The sequence below is a fragment of the Lissotriton vulgaris genome, chromosome 2_1 (genome assembly GCF_964263255.1).
Source record: "Lissotriton vulgaris chromosome 2_1, aLisVul1.2, whole genome shotgun sequence".
In the NCBI taxonomy this organism is placed as follows: domain Eukaryota; kingdom Metazoa; phylum Chordata; class Amphibia; order Caudata; family Salamandridae; genus Lissotriton; species Lissotriton vulgaris.
The window spans coordinates 1,571,314,870-1,571,335,509 of NC_141687.1; the positions used below are offsets into that span (position 1 = coordinate 1,571,314,870).

The 20,640-nt window shown below is 45.2% G+C and overlaps 1 protein-coding gene across 1 annotated transcript in view; it reads left to right on the forward strand.

Moving 5' to 3' along the window:
• LOC147732920 (histamine N-methyltransferase A-like) overlaps positions 1–20,640 on the forward strand; it is a 368,087-nt gene that overhangs the window by 151,488 nt on the left and 195,959 nt on the right. The window contains exon 3 of the mRNA XM_086958881.1: positions 19,522–19,629. Coding sequence (XP_086815007.1) covers positions 19,522–19,629 — 108 coding nt within the window. The remainder of the gene's footprint in view (positions 1–19,521; positions 19,630–20,640) is intronic.

Consider the following 20,640-nt stretch of genomic DNA (forward strand, 5'->3'; position numbering starts at 1 on the left):
AAGGGCATCACCTCAACATCAGACAAGAGCTTTTTCCCTCCTTTTTCATTGTTAGAGAAGTTGTGGTCATCTCTTCTCCAGTGGCGAACATAAGGCAGACAAGTAGGTGTGCTCCCACTCTTCTCCAGTGGCTGTTTTCGGTTTCATGGAGGAGAGCCTACTGCCAGGGAAACACCACAGTCAGGTAATCTACGGGACGGGAATGTGGTGAGACGCATGTGCGTTCCACAGTCCTTGCACGTCATCTCTAAACAGGTTAGTTAGGCCTCAATTGGCCTGTGGGACGATCAAGTGTTGGAACACATTTGGGTTCCAGTGACGTAACGCGCATAGTCAGTATACCACAAGCATCCTGACGTGTGTTGTCAGACAAAGGCGCCATCTTGGAGGAGTGGAAAGTTTTTCATAGCACTGCTCTGTGGTTAACGTGGTGCACCGTGTGTGTCTGGACGTGTGTTGCCACACACGGGTGCCATCTTAGAAGATTGGGAAACTTTATATAGGACAACGCATAATTCAAGTTGTTTACGTCCTACGTGCAAGTGTGTTGCTGAGCAACTGTGTAACACATAATCTGTTCTCTCTGTTTGGGAAGTTGATTTGTTTCGCAACGACCTACGGTGATTGGCTAACCTCTGCTTTTGCTTCATATATTTTGTGTGTCAATGACAAGTAACCACAGTGATTGGGACACCATAGCATAGTTACTGGAGCAGTAAGCCTTCATCTCTCCTCATTTTATAAACTGAGTACTGCTTTGTTTGAGCTGATTTGTATTCACTACATTTATCAATATTTTTTTTTAAATGAGGGATTTGACAATTTTGAAACAGAAGGAAGATTCAACACAAAAAAGTATTTGAAGGAAATTAAGACTTTAGCATCATCCAAGGCGTAAGGGTCCAGTAGCTGGCTTTGATTTTACAAAGTTAACATGCAGAATGTAACTTAACCACCATTTTTCTTGACCAGTCCTGGAGAGACAGCAATAAATTGGCAAAAATGAAAATTGATCTTCGTAAACTATGCGAGAGTCTGTGGGAAGAACAAGTGCAGAAAGTAAACATTCTTTGTTACTTCATTGTCTAGGGGGTGGGGAGGACAGGAGGTACTTGAACGTTTGCCAGAACTCAGTGCTGCTGATCAGAGGGCATTGAATGAGTATTAGATATGTGTACTACAACTAGATCAACACTATCTCCCACGTGTAAGCACTATAATAGAAAGATACCATTTTGGTTTGCGTGAACAGAAGAAGGATGAGTCTGTTGAAGAGTTTATGACAGGGTTAAGAAAACTTGCTGCCTTCTGCAAGTTTGGTGGTGCGGTAGAGGAAAGAATTAGAGATCAATTCATTTTGAAGTGTGCTCATCATAAAATAAGAGATGGAAATATGGTAAAAAGATGACCCACCCTTGGATGAAGTTTTGGCGATTGGCAAAATGGTTGACTTTTGATGAAATGTGTAGACGAGTTAAGTAATGCAAAAAACAAGTCAAATGCTTTCACCACTAATGTTGATGAAGTTATTTGTCAGGTAAAAAATAAGGCATCTGATGATATTGAAATTGGAAAGCCTTCTTGTGTCGTGGAAGGTACCAGTTTGCACGATAGCAAGTATATCTGTTTTAGATGTGGCATGTCAGGCAATAGAGCTAATGCTTTCTTCTGTTCAGCTATGCAAGTCTATTGCAATGCCTGTGAGAAGAACGGTCACTGTGCAAAATGTTGTAAGAGCAGGGTGAAAAGAAGGGAAAAACCACAGGTTAAAGAAATTAATTATCAAGTAGATGACAGAAAAACAAAAACATCTCACTCATGTAGTCATAATTGAAGGAATTGAGCTTGAAATTAAGTTTGACTCATGTTCTCACTTCACTATGATTAGCAAAGACACTTTTGAAGAACATTTTAGAGACAAGGTTACTCTTCTGAAAAATGATGTCCCTCCCGTTGGTTATGAAGGTTTGCCCATAAACATGTTGGGCTATTTCTTGGTTTGTATTGAGTTGAATGAACAAATGACTGCTGGTAAGGTATACGTTGCCAGGAGAGGAGACACACTCTTAGGGTGGCCTCACCTACATTTGCTTGGAGTTCTCCTTAACCCGAATGCTGTACCGCAAGTTCAGGTACAGGTGGTCGACAATCCTGTAGCTGTCCTAGGGGAACATTTTGCTGATGTCTTCAAAGACAAGTTGGGATGTCTTAAGGGGTACAAGCATCATATAAAACTAAGGAGGGTGCCTTCCCCTTTGTTGCCAAAATTAGAAGGGTACCATTGAATGAGCAAGCAAGTATGCAGAAGGAGATTGAGAGTTTGGTTGTTATGGGTGTCATTGTGTCTTTCGAGGCAACTGAGTGGTTAGCTCCAATAGTCATTGCAAAGAAAGCCAATGGCAAGATTCATCTCTGCATTGATTTGCACTCTCTTAACAAGGAGGCAGTTGTGGATAGGTTTCCCCTACTAAACATCGATGAGATTGTCAACACCTTAGCAGGTGCTAGGTACTTCACTACCCTAGATTTCGCGTCCACCTACCATCAGGTGGAGTTGGACAAGGCTTCTCAATATTTGACCGACTTTATGACACCCAACATAAATTCCTTAGGATGCCATTTGGGCTTGTTTCAGCTGTGTCTATATTTCAGCAGATCATGTTGAATGTGCTCAAGGTCTTTCTGGGGTGAAGTATTAGTATCAGGATGGCGTGCCAATTTATGGTAGCACTAAGGCTGAACATTTTTCAAGGGTTTGTGCTGTGTTGGAAAGACTGAGGAAAACTGCTTTGACGCTTAAGAAGGAGAATTGTAAGTTTGCTGTTGAAGAGGTAAACTATCTGGGTCATTTCATCACTTGGGAAGGTGTCTTCCCTAAAAAAGAACTTGTTAGTACTATTGTGAAATTGAATGAACCTTGTAACAAGGAGGAGTTACTGTCCTTTTTGGGCATGGTCAATTTCACTGTAAATTAATTCCAGGGTATGCTGACAAAAAACAAAGTTTTAGGAGATTGACAGGCAAGAATGTGGTCTTTGAATGGACTACGGGGTGTTCAAGGGAATTTCCTTCCATCAAAAAAGATTAGAGGAAAGCTCCCTCCTTACAGGCTTTTTTCCAGGTGATGAGACTCACATTTTCACTGATGCTAGTGCAAAGGGCATAGGAGCAGTGTCGCTTCAGAAAAGTTGTGGAATAGAACATCTGATAGCTTGTGCTTTGAGGTGTTTGAGGGGCTCTGGGCTGATGGCCTTGGCCATATTTTGGGCTTTGAGGAAGTAAATGAATTTGATTTGGGTTACTAAGGTAAAAGTACTTTCAATAAGCCCTTAAAGGAAGTTTTTTCAAAAAAAGGTGAAGATTCAATTTCACCTAGGATAAGGAAGTGGATCATTTCACTTCAAGAGTATGACTTTGACGTTGATTATATTCCAGGAGTGATGAACAGCTCAGCCGACTGTTTGTCTCATTTGGTAGATGTCAAAGAGATTGATTATGGATGAGGAGAGCCTTGTTGTTGAAGTGAATAATGTCTGTGAGATTATGTTGGGTGCAGTTGACGAGAGTGAGTGGAGAGATGAGATTGCCAAAGATGTAGAAATCTCTAAAGTGATTGAGTTGCTGTCGTTAGGGAAGAACAAGTATCTTGAAAAGCCTTGGTCCATGGTTTGTGAAAAGTCATCAGTCATGGATGGTGTGCTTGTACGTGGTACCAAGCTAATTCCACTGTTGGGTGTACGGAGTAAACTCCTCACTCTTGCACATGTTGGTTATCGAGGCATAGTTAAAACAAAGAAGTATTTGAGCATGCAATTTTAGTGGCTGGCGATGGATAAAGAGGTTGAGAGGATGGTCCGGGATTGCCTAAAGTGTTGTGCAAGTGATAACATTTTGAAAACCAAGCAAATGCCCATGGTCTGAAGGAAGTTACCAGAACATCCCTGAGATGAAATTGCCACCAATATTGTTGGGCCCTTGCATGGTGTGAGTGATACCCTTTATTTGACTGTAGTTTTGGATCTTTATTCAAGATGGATTGAAGTAAACTCAGTAAGGGAAATATCTTCGACAAGTGTCATTAAGTTCTTAGAGGAAATCTTCAAGAAGGAAGGTTATCCCAATTTTCAGATAATGGTCCACAGTTCTGTTCTTCTGAAATGCAGACCGTTTTGAAAGATTTTGGAATAATTCATAAGAGGAGTTAAGTTTACTATCCAGAAACAAATGGGCCTGTATAGAGAGTAAATAAAACTCTCGAAGAAAGCATTCAATTAGCCAGGGCCAGTAATTTAAACTGGAAAACTGTCCTGCAAGACAGGATCACTGCCTATCGTATGTCACCCCACATGACCACAGGAAGGACACCCTTTGAGTTATTCAAGGGAAGGGCATCCAACTCTAAGTTGTTTCCAGGTTGGATGGTTTTGAACAAAGGGCTGAAAAACAACCAGCTAGGGGATTGGAGGAGCAGAGAGCTTTATAAACAGTGGGCAAGGAAATTGTACTTTGATGAAAAAAAGTGTGTTCACACCACTGACGTGAATGTAGGGGACTATGTGAAAATTAAGGCTCCTGTTGTTTGGCAACATGGTCTAAGTACACAAGAGTAAGAACAGTTGCTAAAATATTTAAGAATACAGTGAAAACTGATAATGGTAGGATTTTGAATAAAAGCAGAGTTGTCTTGGTCAAAACAAATCCAAATTTAGCTTTCAGTAAAAACGGTCATACTGGCATTATTTATCAACATGTGATGGTGATTCTTCTCCGACAGGGTCTATTCCTTGCCTGTTAATGTTAGAGAGAGGAGTCAGAGGGTGCACAGACCACCTGTGTATATGAAGGACTATGTTAAGTTCTCTTTTATGCTTTGTCAATTACCTCCCGTTGTTAATTCATATGCCATGTTTGTAATACTTCATTTTCCCTCTTGCCTTTTCATGTTTTGTTTTATTTTTATTGTTTTAAAGAGGGAAGATGTGTGACATCATACCTGGTTCTTTGTGGAACATCACTATGTATTCTATGCGAAACCTGACTATGTAAGGGGGGTTCTACTGTTGTCAGTTACTGAGTAGCAGTAGATGGATGAGGTGAATAAAATAGGACCAGAGCCTTACCTGTTATGCATCTGTTTATTCCTGATGTGGAAGACACCACACCACCCTTTCCCAGATCGTCGTGTGGTGGGGTCAGTGAGACTTGTGCTGGCCCAACCCACCCTGGGACAACCTGGGAGATGGTAGGATGGTGAGGAAACCTCAGCAATGACTGACAAGCAGCACCGGGAAGTAAAGAACTGATTCCCTACATGCCCGTGCAGCTTCTAAAATATGATGCTTCTACACATCATCCGTGGGAGGTCCTCCATGTCTCAGATTCCAGCAAACATGTGCTGGTGCTAGTTTAGTCCTACTTAACCCCCCCCCCCAAAAAAAGTTACCTGGCACATGTGCATATGCAACTATAAACTGGCTTGTTGCCTGAACCTCAAGTGAGCAAGGGTTAAAGAAAGGCAGACACTGAGGCACAGAAATATTTTGTTATGCATGTGAATGCTAATTGTTGAAAGCAATTCCTAGCAATTAACAATTTAGCAATTAACATCCACATGCCTGCATAATTAGGAGAACGAAACCCTGATGCTCAAACACAGGAACCGCCCCTGAATAGAACACGTAATAAAATTCATGAAACAACTATTTTTAACAGTATTAAAAATCCCATTCAAAGGTGAAGTTGGATTTGTTATAAATATTTTGGATAAGTAATTTAAAAAAGTTACATATTCCATGTCTGAAGTACACATTTTTATTAACACTCCAGATACGGCCATCCTGAATGAGGTGTGACTGAGGTATGAAATTCATCCCAGGACCTACATAACAGTTTATTGTGGTAGACAGGTCACACTGAATAGACCGAGATTACTCCTTTGAACTAAGCAGAATAATGGTGTCCTGCCATTTTGCTGAACCTCAAGGTCAAATCCTACCTGAGAGGTCTGGTTGAGCAACAATTTACATTTTGACACCCTTGAAAGGGAGCAAACAGGATACCCGGTAAATTCATGTGCATCTTGTTTTTGTCTTACTAGACTTCTGTCTCATTCTTCAAACTAGCTTTTAGTGTTAGCTGTGGGTGGACACCGGTGATTCCCATAGTGCACTCTCTACAACCCCCCAGCATTCAGAGCCCAGGTTCAGTATTGCTAAAGACTTAGGCCATTTTGAAATTGCCCTGACACATGGCCCCTTGGGGCTATTTGTGATCAAGCAAAGTGGATCTACTGCATATGTGAGTTGGAGTAGCCCCAGGAACCTTTACTCCATGGGTTAGGGAGTGCCTAGGATTTACACTCACCCACTAGCTTGTGCTAGACATACATGTGGCATGCCAAGGCACCTCCAGAGAAATACTTTCAGGATTTGCAAAAGAACAGACTGACTTGCTGTCTTCACCTGAAGAACTGGACTGCTGCCCCTTGTACCTAGGTCGAAGAAGCAGACTCCAAAGGCAAGATGAATAATCTCCTGTGTGACTACATGGACATAAACAAGCTGCAAGAAGCCTTTTGCTGGAAATTCACAGCTGGAGAATGGCAAATAGAACTTAGACTGGAGTTTTCTCGTGGCCTCTGCCTGACACCATGGAAATCTTTAAATGTCCCTTTGTGGTCCTTAGAAGTGTACACCTGTGGTTGTTTAGATACTAAAGCCATTTAGAAAGTTTAGAAACACTTTTGATCCAGAGCTTCAAGAGTACCTGCTGAGAAAAGTATCCGAACGGCAATTCCTCAGACTTTTTAGACTTGTGTAGTTCCAAGCACCAGCGGGACCAATTTATTCAGTGTATCGGACCTGCGCTTCATCACAGTCGGTATAAAAACACTCCTAGTTGACGGTCTACAGTGACCATTGACCAAAGTTCATGACTCCTATTCCCCTCATTGGATTTATGTTGTTTTGGTGTAATTTTGTTTATTAAATTTTTCTCTATATGGATACATTGGATTGGGATTTGTATTGTGTATTTCTTTGACTTTCTAATTTTTCTGGTACTGCTGAAAACTTTTTGTGTTTTCCTTAAGTTAAGCCTCTCTGTTCTCTGCCATATCTACCAAGAGGTGGGGCTCAGGTTAAAATGATTTAACCTTGTGACTGGACCTACCAAGTTAGTGGACGCTATTACTCATCTACCATCCACCCCAATTAATAATTCACTGTGTCACAGATGGTAAATGCTCATAGTATACAAAAAAAGTACAACTTGGTGAATTGTCCTTTTAGGTGAAAAATCATTTAAATAAATTAAGGGGGGGATTTATAACTAGAGGAATGGCCCCATGATGGAGGTACCACCCACGTAATTTATAAGACGATCATTTATAAAGGCATTGACCAAAACCGCTGTGTTAGAAATGGGATCTCTGGTTGGCTTAGGCTTGCGCCAAAGCCAGGCAGAGACCACCACTCTAGAAAAGGGCAAGGGAGTTACACTCCAAAGATAACCCCTGCTCACCCCCTTGGTAGCATGGCATGAGCAGTAAGGTTTATCCCGGAGGCAATCTGTAAAGCATTTTGCAGGCACCCACCAGCAACAATATCCCAGGTCCCCCACAAAAGGAACTCCACACAAGATTATATCAAAAATAGCCTTTGTATTCTCAAAACACATTAGAATAATAATCACATTATGTAACTGTGCCAACTGGCATGGGGCAATATTTACAAGGGATTATGTACACCTGACAAGGCCACCTGGACCACTGTCAGAATTATCACAGAGTGAACTTGGTAAAGAAATAGTAAAAGAATATATATGAACTTAGAACACAGCCAGAAATCACTGGCAGACACTTTACTCAGCGTCAACCTGTAATATAAATCATAACAGGCACAGTAACCCACAATTCTTAATACATTAGACCATACCCACCTAAGTAAAAATTACACTAGGGGCGTAAATCACACAGTGAAGTATAATCTCCCTAACACAAACCAAGATAGGTAAAACAACCTCATAATCAACCATATTTAGCGGTATCAAAACAGGGTGCGCAAAACATACTGTACAGAATACATTTCCTAGCACCCAGAGCATTAGCTCATAAATCACATTAGGGCCTGGCGACCTATATATGTAAAACCCCCCCTGGCCAACTGGCCATCTTAGAAAGGGGGCTCAGGGACTCTCTCAGGAATTGCGCCTAAACAGTGCAGCTGTCCACTACTTGCTGGGCAGCTGTAAAAGTAGAAATGCGGCATAGGCCTGCACTGGCCCTTTAGAACATTTTGTGCCAAACGTTGGAGCCATCTAGGCTCTGAGAAGTGAGTAATGCCTCAAACACTAGTGCTGTAAATAAATGAGGCCAGGGTAGAGCCACACATGCTCTTTAAACAAAACATGCACTCTGGCTCCTAAACTAATTAATTGCCCAAAACAGAAGGGCTTGCCCCCAACACTGAGGCATCTCACAGGGGCGATAACATGGGCCCCTTGGGCCCTTGGAACACTCAGGGCCACGGGCAGCTGCCCTCTCAACTAAGGCCTTGACACCACGGGGAGGACCTAGAAATGCCCACGGGCCCCTTTGGCCCCGATGAATAATTATGCCTGCAATGGTGAAGCGGCCCGCTCCCCTGGTGGGACCGCTCGAGCTCAGAGACAGCCCCTACTCTCTAGAGATTTTTCTTCCAAAGCGGGGCTCCTCACAAGGAGGTGGAGGGGGCAGGCACCAGCAATGTGCCTCGCACCCTCTCCGCAGGAATCACTCTGCTCAGCTTGCGGCTGGGATCAAGTGGAGTGCCCCGCACCGCTTGACGGGGCATTCTTGCCTTCTACGGGGTCCCTGGGGCTCCCACCAACTCCTGGGAGCCCTGAGCAGCAGTCGGCTATTGTTCGGTCGGCTTCTCTGTCGGCAACGTGGGTGGGCGCGGGGCTTCCTTCCGTACACTGGAAGTCCCGCCCGCCATTAGGCACCATTCTGCCTGACGTCCGGGTCGCATCTGGCAGTGGCCCAGAGGTCTACTCCTGCACTTGGGCTGCGGCAGGGAAAGCGCGGGGTGGGCACCCGCTTCAGGTTTAAATAAGTAAAAAAAAAGGCTAAATGAGGGGTAGGCTCCCTCCAAATCGGGGTAAAAAGCAGGTTGGGCTCCTGCTAGTTAAAGTATATAAATAGCGGCCATAATGCAGAGTGGGCACTTTAAAAGTCCCGGCAAACTTGTGGGAATGCCTATGCCGGCGATTCCTTCTGGGAAGCTCAAGCAACACCGCGCTGTGGAGGTTATTTAAAATGAAGCTCTCGCTATGCGCTGGGACAGGAAAAAGGTCTTCAGAGATACAGAAGGGATCCTGGGGCAAAGCAGGAGGGTCCCAAGGAAATAAGGGCTCCAAGGCATCCAGGGGCAGGGCAGGGCCCAGGGAGGCAAGCCTTCTCCTGGGCCCCAGCAGCAGCACGCCCCTGGTAATTTCAAGTTGCAAAAAGCAAGAACATTTTACATGGGGTCACAGCCTTTTTTTATACAAACATTATCTTTGTCTCCAAAGGTGCAGGCAAGGGGAGAACCAGATGCAACTGGTTCTGGAGCACTTTGTTTTGCTCCTCTCCACTCTATTCACAGGACATGCCAGGGACATTAAAAGCACCTCAGGGGGTGAAGCCAGCATTGTGGAGGGAAGGCTCAGCCCTATTCAGGTCCCATGTGCAACTCCTCCCTCGCATCTACATGCAGATCTCCCCATTCACCACCGGGCAGACCCATCCTGACTCCTGGAGCCATGAACACCAGCCAGCTCCCGTTAATCACAAACCAGACAGTCAATTCACATTCACTGCACACAGAAAGGCAACTTCTAAAAGTTGCACTTCTACACTAGACACATTAAATCTGCGCACACTGTCGCGCAGCATTTAACCTCACGAGTTCGCACATACCAAACTTGACCCTGCACTCCCCACACATCAGGAACTACCATGGACACTCATATCCCCTTGAATTCCTATGGGAGGGAAGGCCAATCTCACCACACACACTCAGAAAGTGCCCGCGCTTTACACTGGGCCACAGTGCTAAAGTGCACAGAGACCAGAAATCAACAAACATCATGTCATATTAAAAGGCAAAATGTTCAGGGGTGAACCTGCCAAAAGGGCCAAGTCCAACATACTGTAATTGCGGTTCAGTTAAATGCATTTTCCTATTCTTTTTTTCTTTAAAAAAAAGAAAATCCAGTCCTGCCAAGCGTCACGCAACAGGTGTGACGCTCACGCATTTCAGTGCGGTGATCTGCATCACCTCACTGAAATGCATTGTCACACATTTTGCCACCTGCTGCCAGGCGCGCCACCTGCAGCGCCTGTCACTGTGCCCGGGCTCCATCTGCTGCTCCAAGAGAGGTGCGCCTGCTTCCGAGTTCCTAAACAGCTAACCAGGGACTGCTCTCAGCTCTGTGACTGAGAGCGCTACAATGTATCTCTCTCGGCCAGGAACTTCCTCCTGCTCTGCATTTGCTGTGCCAGCGCGGCTACTCTCAGACTCATCACAAACTGCAGGGGGATGCCCTCTCAGTCAATACTACAGCTGTCAATCACCGACCGTTGCACTAGGGGGCTTGGATTAAATCCGGATGTGCACAACCCACGCAGCGCTGCGCACGCGACACCAGTGTCACTTATTTATGTAATGTTCAGCACGTAGTGTGTCCAATGAGAGACTGTAACTGGATGGCCGCCCCTCCGCCTGTGGCTCAGAGGAGTCGGACACCCTCTGCCTGGAGGAATATCACCGCAGGCATCCTGGCGGCAAACCTGATATGCCAGGGCGGGCCCGTGGTGGCTCACGCCGCCCTGAGCCTGCCTGCTGCAGCCAGCTTTGCAGAGCACAGTCACTGCCTGCAATTATGGGGCACCATTCGCCACACTCTAGTTCGGATTGACTCTAATCTGCTGCTTCCTCGGCCCAAGTAAGTGCCTGTGTGTGTTAATATAACACACAATGCCGACTGACAACAGACTCACTGGTCAGATTCCTAATACTGATCTATTTTCAGCGAGGTTTTAGAAATGAACTCACCTCAGGTAACTTCTCAGCTGAATGGAAGTGTCTGGGAGATGCAGGCGGCGATGGGAGCGGCTGCCTCGAGTCGTGACCAGTTGTGCCTATCTCCCAAGTCATCCCTGTTCGCTGCCTGTACATGTAAAGGCCAGAGTTTCGGCCTCTCCGGGGAGTCCTTGACCTCACCTCCGAGGTCACTGGCCCAGAGAGCCCATCGATTCCTGCTGCTGAAGTGCCATGTACGGACCTCGGCTCCTCTTTGTTGGCTTCGGGGGTGTTTGTAATTAGAGTGATAAGAAGTCAGTCCACTGAAACTTCAAAGAACGTGGCGATTGCCCAGCCTCTTAACCTTGAAGGCCCTGGCACCACCCCTGGGCACACGCCTTGGCTGCTTATTTATGTATGCAGGAAAATCACAATATTTACTTGGGAATGTTGTGGTTTTCAACTTCCTCCTCTATTTTAACCGGCAGGGTGGACTATAGGTTGCTCCAGGTACCGAAGTTAATATTGAGCCAGGTCCATTGGCAAGGCCGCAGCAAATCTTTTTTTTGTCCTGAACCTTACTATGTCAGAGAGGCCGAGAGTAGTGTGAAATCAACGAGACACATGCTTCGAGGGCCGCAGGGGGTCACGCACAACTTTACAGCTGGGCCTGGCACATTTTAGGAGCAATCAACAGTCACTCACAACTCAGGGAGCAGTTACATATCAAAGGCTCACATCGAGGATCTAACACCTTGATTGAAAACACAGAAAGACAACCATTAGGGCAAGAGCATAGACAGGCAGCACACCACCTCACTGCTAAATGAAAGGAGAAAATGTACATCAGCTGTGTCTTTCCCCTACTGAAAAACCCAGCAAAAAAGACCAAACATATTCACTACAATTTAGCAACACATCAGGCAATATATTTTAAACAATGCACACCTGGCAAATTACCCGCAAAATGTTCATCTCTCCCGCAGATGCACAGCAAGACCTGCTTATCAGTGTAATTTGATGAGAATTCTTCTCTTGCGGCTGTGAGACAAGAATTCTTACCTGCACAGCACTATGAGTTAGAAAAAACAAATTGTCACTTCATTGTCTTTTTATTTGTAGCAGCACCACTAACCCCCAAGCAACAGGCTGAAATAGTGCCCACGTCAGTCACAGCAGCGAGTACAGGGAGTAGTTTTGTGCAGCAATGCTGCACTTCCAGACTTCAGTAAAGCTCTGATACATAGCTCAGTTGGCTCGCTTCTAGGCACTACTCGCTGCTTTGAAGACTGGAGTTTCAAACTGTGGTTGACGTTCTTGTGTCTTTGCCATGGTAGCTCGAGGGAAGTATTCAAGGTGGAAAACATGTTTCTGGAGCACCAAAGACACTGCAGTTTCTGCACGAATCTCGTGCAAACAGGGCATGACTTTCAACACATTCCATGTACGGACACTGCCTAATTTAAACTATACAAACATGTGACCCCTAGAGTGCACTGCTACTCCTTATATATCTGACATTATCTGGTATTTTTATATGTTTGCAATGTATATCCCAAGAGTAGCGTCAGTTGTTGCCTTTTAAAACAGGTGGACACTTTCTGTCCAAAGGCTACCTGTGTTTTTGTTTAAGGAAATATATATATATGTTCTGTTAAATCCTGCATTTGTTAGGTCTCATGACCTATCAATGCGCATGCACATTGAGCGGAGCGAGAATTCAAGTGCTCAAAATACTCGTCAAACCAAGGGCTTTTTGGTGCGTTTTTCTTTGAGTTCACGTGAATCACGTGACCAAACAAGCACGCGCATCAGCCTCCCTCCCTCCCTCCCTCCTAATTGCATTTTTTAACGGTGCCACCACATCAAAGGGCTTCGCCCAGCGTGCGCTCTGCGGCTTCTCCTTCCCTAATTAATCATGGCTGGCCAGCCGTACTTTCAGTTTCCCGGCCGCTCTTGTTTTATCTCTCCCCCACTGTATCTGTCACTCCTGTCTGTCTATCCTCGGCCCCTGTGTCTCCTCTCCACTGCTGTCCCCCCCTATCGTTTCTCCTCGTGTCCGTCTGTTCTCCATGTTACTCTCAGCTTTGGCTGCCTCTCTGCTGCCCTCTTCTGTGGCTCACCCCCTTATCTATTCTCCTCTGTGCCTCTTTCTCTTTTGCGCTTCTCGTTCTGCCCCATCTCTTCCCCACTATATCTGTCACTCCTGTCTGTCTATCCTCGATCACTCTGCTGCTCTCTAGCTATGCTTGTTATTTATTCTTTTTCGTGTCCGTCTGTTCTCCATGTTACTCTTAGCTTCGGCTGCCTCTCTGCTGCCCTCTTCTGTGGCTGTCTATCCTCGATCACTCCGCTGCTCTCTAGCTATGCTTGTTATTTATTCCTTTTCATGTACGTCTGTTCTCTATGTTACTCTCGGCTTCAGCTGCCTCTCTGCTGCCCTCTTCTGTGGCTCACCCCCTTATCTATTCTCCTCTGTGCCTCTTTCTCATGTGTGCTTCTCGTTCTGCCCCATCTCTCCCCCACTGTATCTGTCACTCCTGTCTGTCTATCCTCGGCCCCTGTGTCTCCTCTCCACTGCTGTCCCCCCCTATAGTTTCTCCTCGTGTCCGTCTGTTCTCCATGTTACTCTCGGCTTCGGCTGCTTCTCTGCTGCCCTCTTCTGTGGCTCACCCCCTTATCTATTCTCCTCTGTGACTCTTTCTCATATGTGCTTCTCGTTCTGCCCCATCTCTCCCCCACTGTCTCTGTCACTCCTGTCTGTCTATCCTCGATCACTCCGCTGCTCTCTAGCTATGCTTGTTATTTATTCCTTTTCGTGACCATCTGTTCTCCATTTTACTCTCGGCTTCGGCTGCCTCTCTGCTGCCCTCTTCTGTGGCTGTCTATCCTCGATCACTCCGCTGCTCTCTAGCTATGCTTGTTATTTATTCCTTTTCGTGTCCGTTTGTTCTCCATGTTCCCCTCAGCTTTGGCTGCCTCTCTGCTGCCCTCTTCTGTGGCTCACCCCCTTATCTATTCTCCTCTGTGCCTCTTTCACATGTGTGCTTCTCATTCTGCCCCATCTCTCCCCCACTATATCTGTCACTCCTGTCTGTCTATCCTCGGCCTCTGTGTCTCCTTTCCACTGCTGTCCCCCCTATCGTTTCTCCTCTCTCCGTGCAGCCGCTTCTCTGTGCCTGTCTCTCTTCTGTGCCTGTCTGTCTCACATCTGTGCCTGCCTGTCTGTCTCTCCTCAGTTCTGTGCCTCACACTGTTACCCTGCATGCTTCGAGTGCAGCGCTCAGCACGCCGCTCGCTTCCTCATTCCTCCGACAGAGTTTACCAGAAAGGTGCTGAGGAGAGGGTGTCTCAAGAACTTGTACAACATCAGCGTTCTCTCTATTTCTCACACTTCCATCTTCTTGCCTTTCCATCTTTCCCTCCCTTTTCACCTCTCCTTTTTTTCTTCTTCCTTTTTCCCCCTCCATCTGTTTCCTTATTTTTCTGTTTATTTCATTCTTTTTTGTTTCCTACTCCTATTTTTGTGGCTTGTGTTTCTTTCTCTTCGTCCCCTATTTCTTTCTTCCTTCTTCTCTATTTCTTCCTATCACATCTATCTACCTTCTTCTGTTCCCTCCCTTCCCTTCTTTTGTGTAGCACACTTTTACAATGTATTTTTTCTAAGCATGGGCGAATTTTGCGAATCTGGCGTTCGCGAATTTTGCGAATTTGCGAACTCGCAATCCGCAAAATCCGCGAATTCTCGCGAATTTTCGGATGTTTTTTTTTGTGTTCGCAAGGATTTCTGCCAGTTCGCAAAGATTTCTGACAGTTCGCGAGGGTTTTGTAACAGTTCGCTATTGCGAACTTACATGTCGGCTCGCAACGGTCACGATTATGTTGTTTCTACGTCTGGTTCATCATCACAGGTTCCCAGCACCCTCTGTTTCACCCCTGCCACCCTCTGTTTCACCCATGCCACCCTCTGGTACATCAATACCACCCTCTGGTTCATCATCACTGTAGATTATGGGGGGAAAGAGCAAGCACGCCTGCCTGCTTCAACTGACATGAATTAATTTGGGGTTGATTTATTAATGTGTCACTGTTTTAAAATTCCAGTCTGGCACCTGCTTCCTTATCTGTAATTTGCTTTCTGTTGCAGTGCAATTTTTTTTCCAGGACTTTTGTGGCCTACTTGTAGCTATTCTATGAGCCTGCTGTGAGGGTCAGAGCAGGGTCATACAATTGTTGCAACTAGCAACTGAACTCTGGAGGGGCCCTTGTCAGGAAGCGCTACAGGGAACGGTTACTAATGATGAGTTTGAACTTTTGAACCTGCTTTCACTTTTGCAAAACTCGTTTTTCTGCAGAACAGCATTACAGCAACTGTAATGCCCCACAAAGCTTATATGAGAAAGTTGATTTCTAATCCAAAAGTTATCCAAAGAAAATCAAAAGGCCTCAAATCCAAAAAAGTGCAGGCAAATGTCAACCTGAGGAGTTATTCTGATAAAAATCATCATTTTCAGAAGGTCTATGCTGCTTGCTAGTAGATTTCTTGTGCAGAATTGCAATTTTTGTAATTTCGCGAGTGCGAGATTGTTGCTGCCCGCCGCACCTACATGTTTGCAATTGCGAACTTACACCGCAAACAAACAAAAAATCCGCTGCGTGCGAATTTGCGGATTTTCGGTAAATTCGCGAGCGTTTGCGGATTGCGAATTTACCGAAAATCCGCAAAATCCGCGAGCGTAACGGATTTTCCGCCCATGCTAAATTTTTTCCTTGTTTTGGCCACCCCTCTTTGTGTTTGGGTGGCCCTCAATAAGCAGCATTCCACCCATTTGATTAAAGTGAGGTGCACTATGAGTGAAGTTTTAAAGAGGAGAGGGAGGTGGCTACTTAGAACTCGCTAGATTGTGTACAAACGCAACAGAGCAAAGAGACTGAAAGATTCAAACCTGGATGTGGTGCCACGCAGCTTGGGAGTGGATAGTTAACAAGATTAACACGCATTGGCATAGCCAATAGGTCAAGCATTTGGGACCTTATATGTGTTTAGCCATGCAACAGTTGGTGTTGTTGCACCAAGGATATTCTGCTGCATAACTAAATACTTATAGGGTCCAAAAAGCGAGACCTATTGGCTATATTTATACGGGCTTGCGCTTTTGGGCCATAAACTTTCACGGCCATCTGTTCCCCAGCTCCAGCACCTCCCCTCTCTCTCCCCGCGCACAGCCTTACTTGCATTTCACCTCCCCCTCCCCAGCCAGCTTCCCCCAGGCCATGTTCCCTCCCACCTTTCCTCCTCTCTCCCTGCTGGCATCCCCCCTCCCTTCTCACCCAGTCCTTCTTGTTTGAGTCTGTCTTGCCCTTTGCCCTCTTCCTTCCTCCTCCATTTGTCCTGGCGCCTCCATTTCTCACCCCGCTTGGCTGCACCTCTTGACACCTCCCGGCTCCTGCTCATATCTCTGCTGTAACGCATTAGACCCAAGATGGGTATTCGCCGATTCATCGCTTTCCTGCCTCTTAGACTTCCAGTTCCAGCGCTTAAAAGCCTCTTTTCCCACCAACACCGTCTTGTCAGGCCTCAATCGCGTTCTTTCTATTGTCACTGTTATGACTCCATGGCGTCTTTCCACATAGGTGTCCTTTCAGTCAGAATCTCTGCCTCCAGTTTTTCCCCATCCTCAGAGTCTATTTTACGTTTTTGTCTTTTTGCCGATCTCAATTCATCCCCCGTAGCCCGTCTCCAACCATCTGTTTACTTCCATTCCTCTTCCTGTAGTCCCTTCACTTCCATCTGCTGTGGCTCCCCCTCGTCTCTTTTCACATCGTTTGCTCTCCCTTGTGCTTTTCTATCCTTTTCTTTGTCCACTTCCATCCCACCCCTGGTCACTCATCTAAACCCAATTCTTCCGTTATGTTTAATCCCCTTCTATCTCGCCGAAATTTCCCATGTCTTCACCTTTACTCGCATTCCGTTCACGTCAGACTAAATTCCCCCCTCATGCTGATCTAGAAGTCCTATCTCTGCCATCTAGGTTTCAGTTCTATCGCCACCCTCGTTCACTGACTAATATCTCTCCCAGGAGTTGAGTTCCTTGAAGTAAGTGGGCGGTCATGTGGGCGCTATCTGCCAGCACCAAATGTGCACACCAGGGGCCATGGATGCTAAAACACCATGGTGAAATGAAGTCCCCACAGTACCCTCGTGAGCCTTCTGCCTCCTCCCGCGTGCACGACCTGACCTGCCGGTGACTCACGCGCCACACACTCCCTGAACCTCGGCCGGTCACACTCTGAGCTGAGACGCGCGCCTTTATTCCCTCAGTTTACCCGAGCTGCGCTGTCTTCACAGCCGGGTGATTGACGCTGTAAGGACTTCCCCAAGGAGAATGCCTTTGAGTGCCCCAACCGATCACCGCCGCCTCTGGGGGTGTCTAGTTACACTGGGCTGTACACGCCGCTCAGCTGCCTCATTGTATTGGTGACCCTTCTTTAGTTCAAGGCCTCTGTTTGGTGCATGAACGAAGCAGGCACTAATATTTCTTTAGGTGTTTTTTAAAGCACCTTTTGTAGATTTATACAGTTTAAGTGCCAGGTCGTTCATAACAATACATCTTGGCTTTGGGGATAGATGCTCCACTGTGGAGGTGCACGTGTGTTCTTTTACATCTAAACCATCTTACGGTGTACATTTCTCAGCAATCCCCATACAGACAAGCATTTGCAATGCAATAGGTCTCGCATTCACGAGAGTTTGAGCTATTACAATTGCAAATAACAATGCCTTTTATTTTTGTTTTCATTTTAAAAACATAAAGGGCTTTGTCATTTACAAAACCAATAGCTACAACTTTCCTACTGCGAGACCTATTGGCAACGCCAGTGCTTGTTTAAGTAGTTCCTACACTGTCTCATGAAGTTTATGCTGCCATGGAGACCGGCAGCTGGGCTGCAGTGTGACAGAGCCTGCCTGTTGCGCAGCTCTAGCTCACCAGATTCGCAAAAACAGTAATTCCCTGAAACTGAGTGACAGTATATCTCATAGTTGCACTTGCTATGCTATCAACCATGCTTATCTAGGCTAACACACAGTCCATGAATGATCAGATCAATGAGATTGTCTTCTGAGCAGCTGGAGTGCCTGCCTACCCTCTGTTACTGAGAACTGCAGTCATGAAGTCTGTCTCTGCTGAGTACCATTCCATTTCTGGTGCTTCTTAGAGGTTCTTGCTGCTCAAATGGATGTAAATGTATGATATTTATATGTTTCCTTCGTCATCATTCCTTGATTTTGCTCGCGAGAAAGTGTCACTCATAGTCATTAAAATGTCACTCATAATTACACTGAAATTATAGAAATGTCACACATAGCAATTTGAAACTTTGGCAGCTATGAAAATTCTGAACAGGATTTTTTTTGTTGTAAAGAAAATACACATTACTCCCCTTGCATAGGACTTTTCTCCCATGGCTGGAGTAACATTATAATGTTTTAATTGTTCCTTTCTGACAGGTTTTAGGATTATAGTATTATTATTGCATTATCAGTGGAACCAGCTTGTTATGGAGCTTTAAGATGCTTCATATGCCCCCTGCAGTTTGCCCTGCCTCTTCCTGTTTGTTTCCAGGGTCAGAGGTTTTCATTAAAGTACCCACTGTCCTTGAAATTTAGCAACCATCTTTGATCGACTGAGGGCCCCAAGTTATCAACGGCTGTTTTCCTTAGAGAGTAAATGTTGTGAGCAGGAGTTGAACAATGTAGTGATGTCACAATTAGTAGTTTTCATTACTATCCATCCAAATCTTCCTTGAAACACTCTGCATTCATCCTGCAGCTATGCACCTGGACTAGGCATTTTAATCAAATTACCCACACTGAAACGAGAAGAAAGACATGTTACAAAGAAGGATCTCCTGCATAACAAACAAAAAGTGGAAAACAGTATTGTACTTTTTTCATACTCTTTGGTCTTATGCAGCATTTATTTTACTTGATAACTGTCTTCTGGAAAAATCAACTGAGAAAATGATATAGCGCATTTCAACGATTATTGAGATGCATATTGTCAGGGAGCGTTTAATCAAGAATAAGGAATGTAAAATGTTTCTTTTGAACTGAGAATTTTTTTTTTCAAGTTTCTGTGTTTAGCAAATATACCTCCTCAAATGCCAAAGACAATTCACCTCAAGCAGAGCAAAGTAAGCCCTCCTGGGAAGAAGAATACTATGCCAATCAACAAATTACTGTAGTTCAGAGAGGTATACCTGTTTGGACTGATACAAGATGTGATATACAGTGATGAAAAGGGGATGACTCATAGTTCACACTAGGCATATTATAGAAAATAAGCCTTGCAGAGTGTTGAAGCGAACAAGACAGACTTAAAAGATGCAGGAGTTACTAGGAAGTGTTTTCAGCTTGAAGCAGTCTGTGATTTGCTTACATTTTCAGATTTTTTAATGTCATATATTTTCTACTTAGGAAAAACGGATATACAGCTTTTGTCAAAATTACAAGCTCAGTGCCCAGGAGTCCAAGTCAATAATCATGTGGTTGAACCAAGTTCTGTGCATCTCTCAGAATACCAAGGTAATGTATTCAGAAACATGCATACTATATGTAGTTTAAAGTGTGTTTAACTGAACATCCTTTTACAATGTGTTTCCAAACTTCTATCATTGTTTAACTTCATTGCAAGGTAGTATTTAATATGGTTAATCGTATAATGAGTTATATTTATGTTTTTCTGAAGTAACCCAAAAGACCCCACTCCTCCTAGAAGTAACAGTCCAACCATAGGTCTTAATAATAGTTCAAAGAAAACAATGAGGTAGGCAGACTATTCAGGGTAAGGGTGCAGCTTTGATGACTGTGTCACTACAAGGGCCCCTTCCATCCCGTGCAGAGCTCATGGGGCTTTATTATAGTGATAACAATATCTTAACCCAATAATATGCCTAATTAGGTATTGTATTTGCAATTATTTCATCATATTCTTTCTTCACCTTAATAATAATTAAGAAGACCTGCGCTGTTGATTTTGCTGTCAAGAAGGACCGGAGAACGTACTGCCAAGGGACACCAGGTCCCAGGGGGCCACAGGAGACGCCACACCTGCGCCGCATTGCCTGCATCTAACAGCGTTAAAGACAGCTTGCTGCTCCCGCTCCGCGGGAGCCACTGCGCTGTTGGTTTTGCTGCCAAGAAGGACCGGAGAACGTACTGCCAAGGGACTCCAGGTCCCAGGGGGCCACAGGAGACGCCACACCTGGACTCCAAGCTCAAAATGGACCGCCAGATCAACTCTGTCTCATCTTCCTGCTTCCACACCCTCCGCCTCCTTCGGAAGACCTTCAAATTAATCCCCCTCGAGCACCGAAAGACAGTCATTCACACCCTGGTCACCAGCAGACTCGACTACGGCAACGCACTCTACGCCGGAATAAACAAAAACCTCATCCGCAAGCTACAGAACATCCAGAACGCCGCCGCAAGGCTGGTCCACAACCTGCCAAAACACTGCCACATCTCTCAGCACCTGCGCACACTCCACTGGCTCCCCATCGAGGCGAGAATCACCTTTAAGATGCTCACCCACGC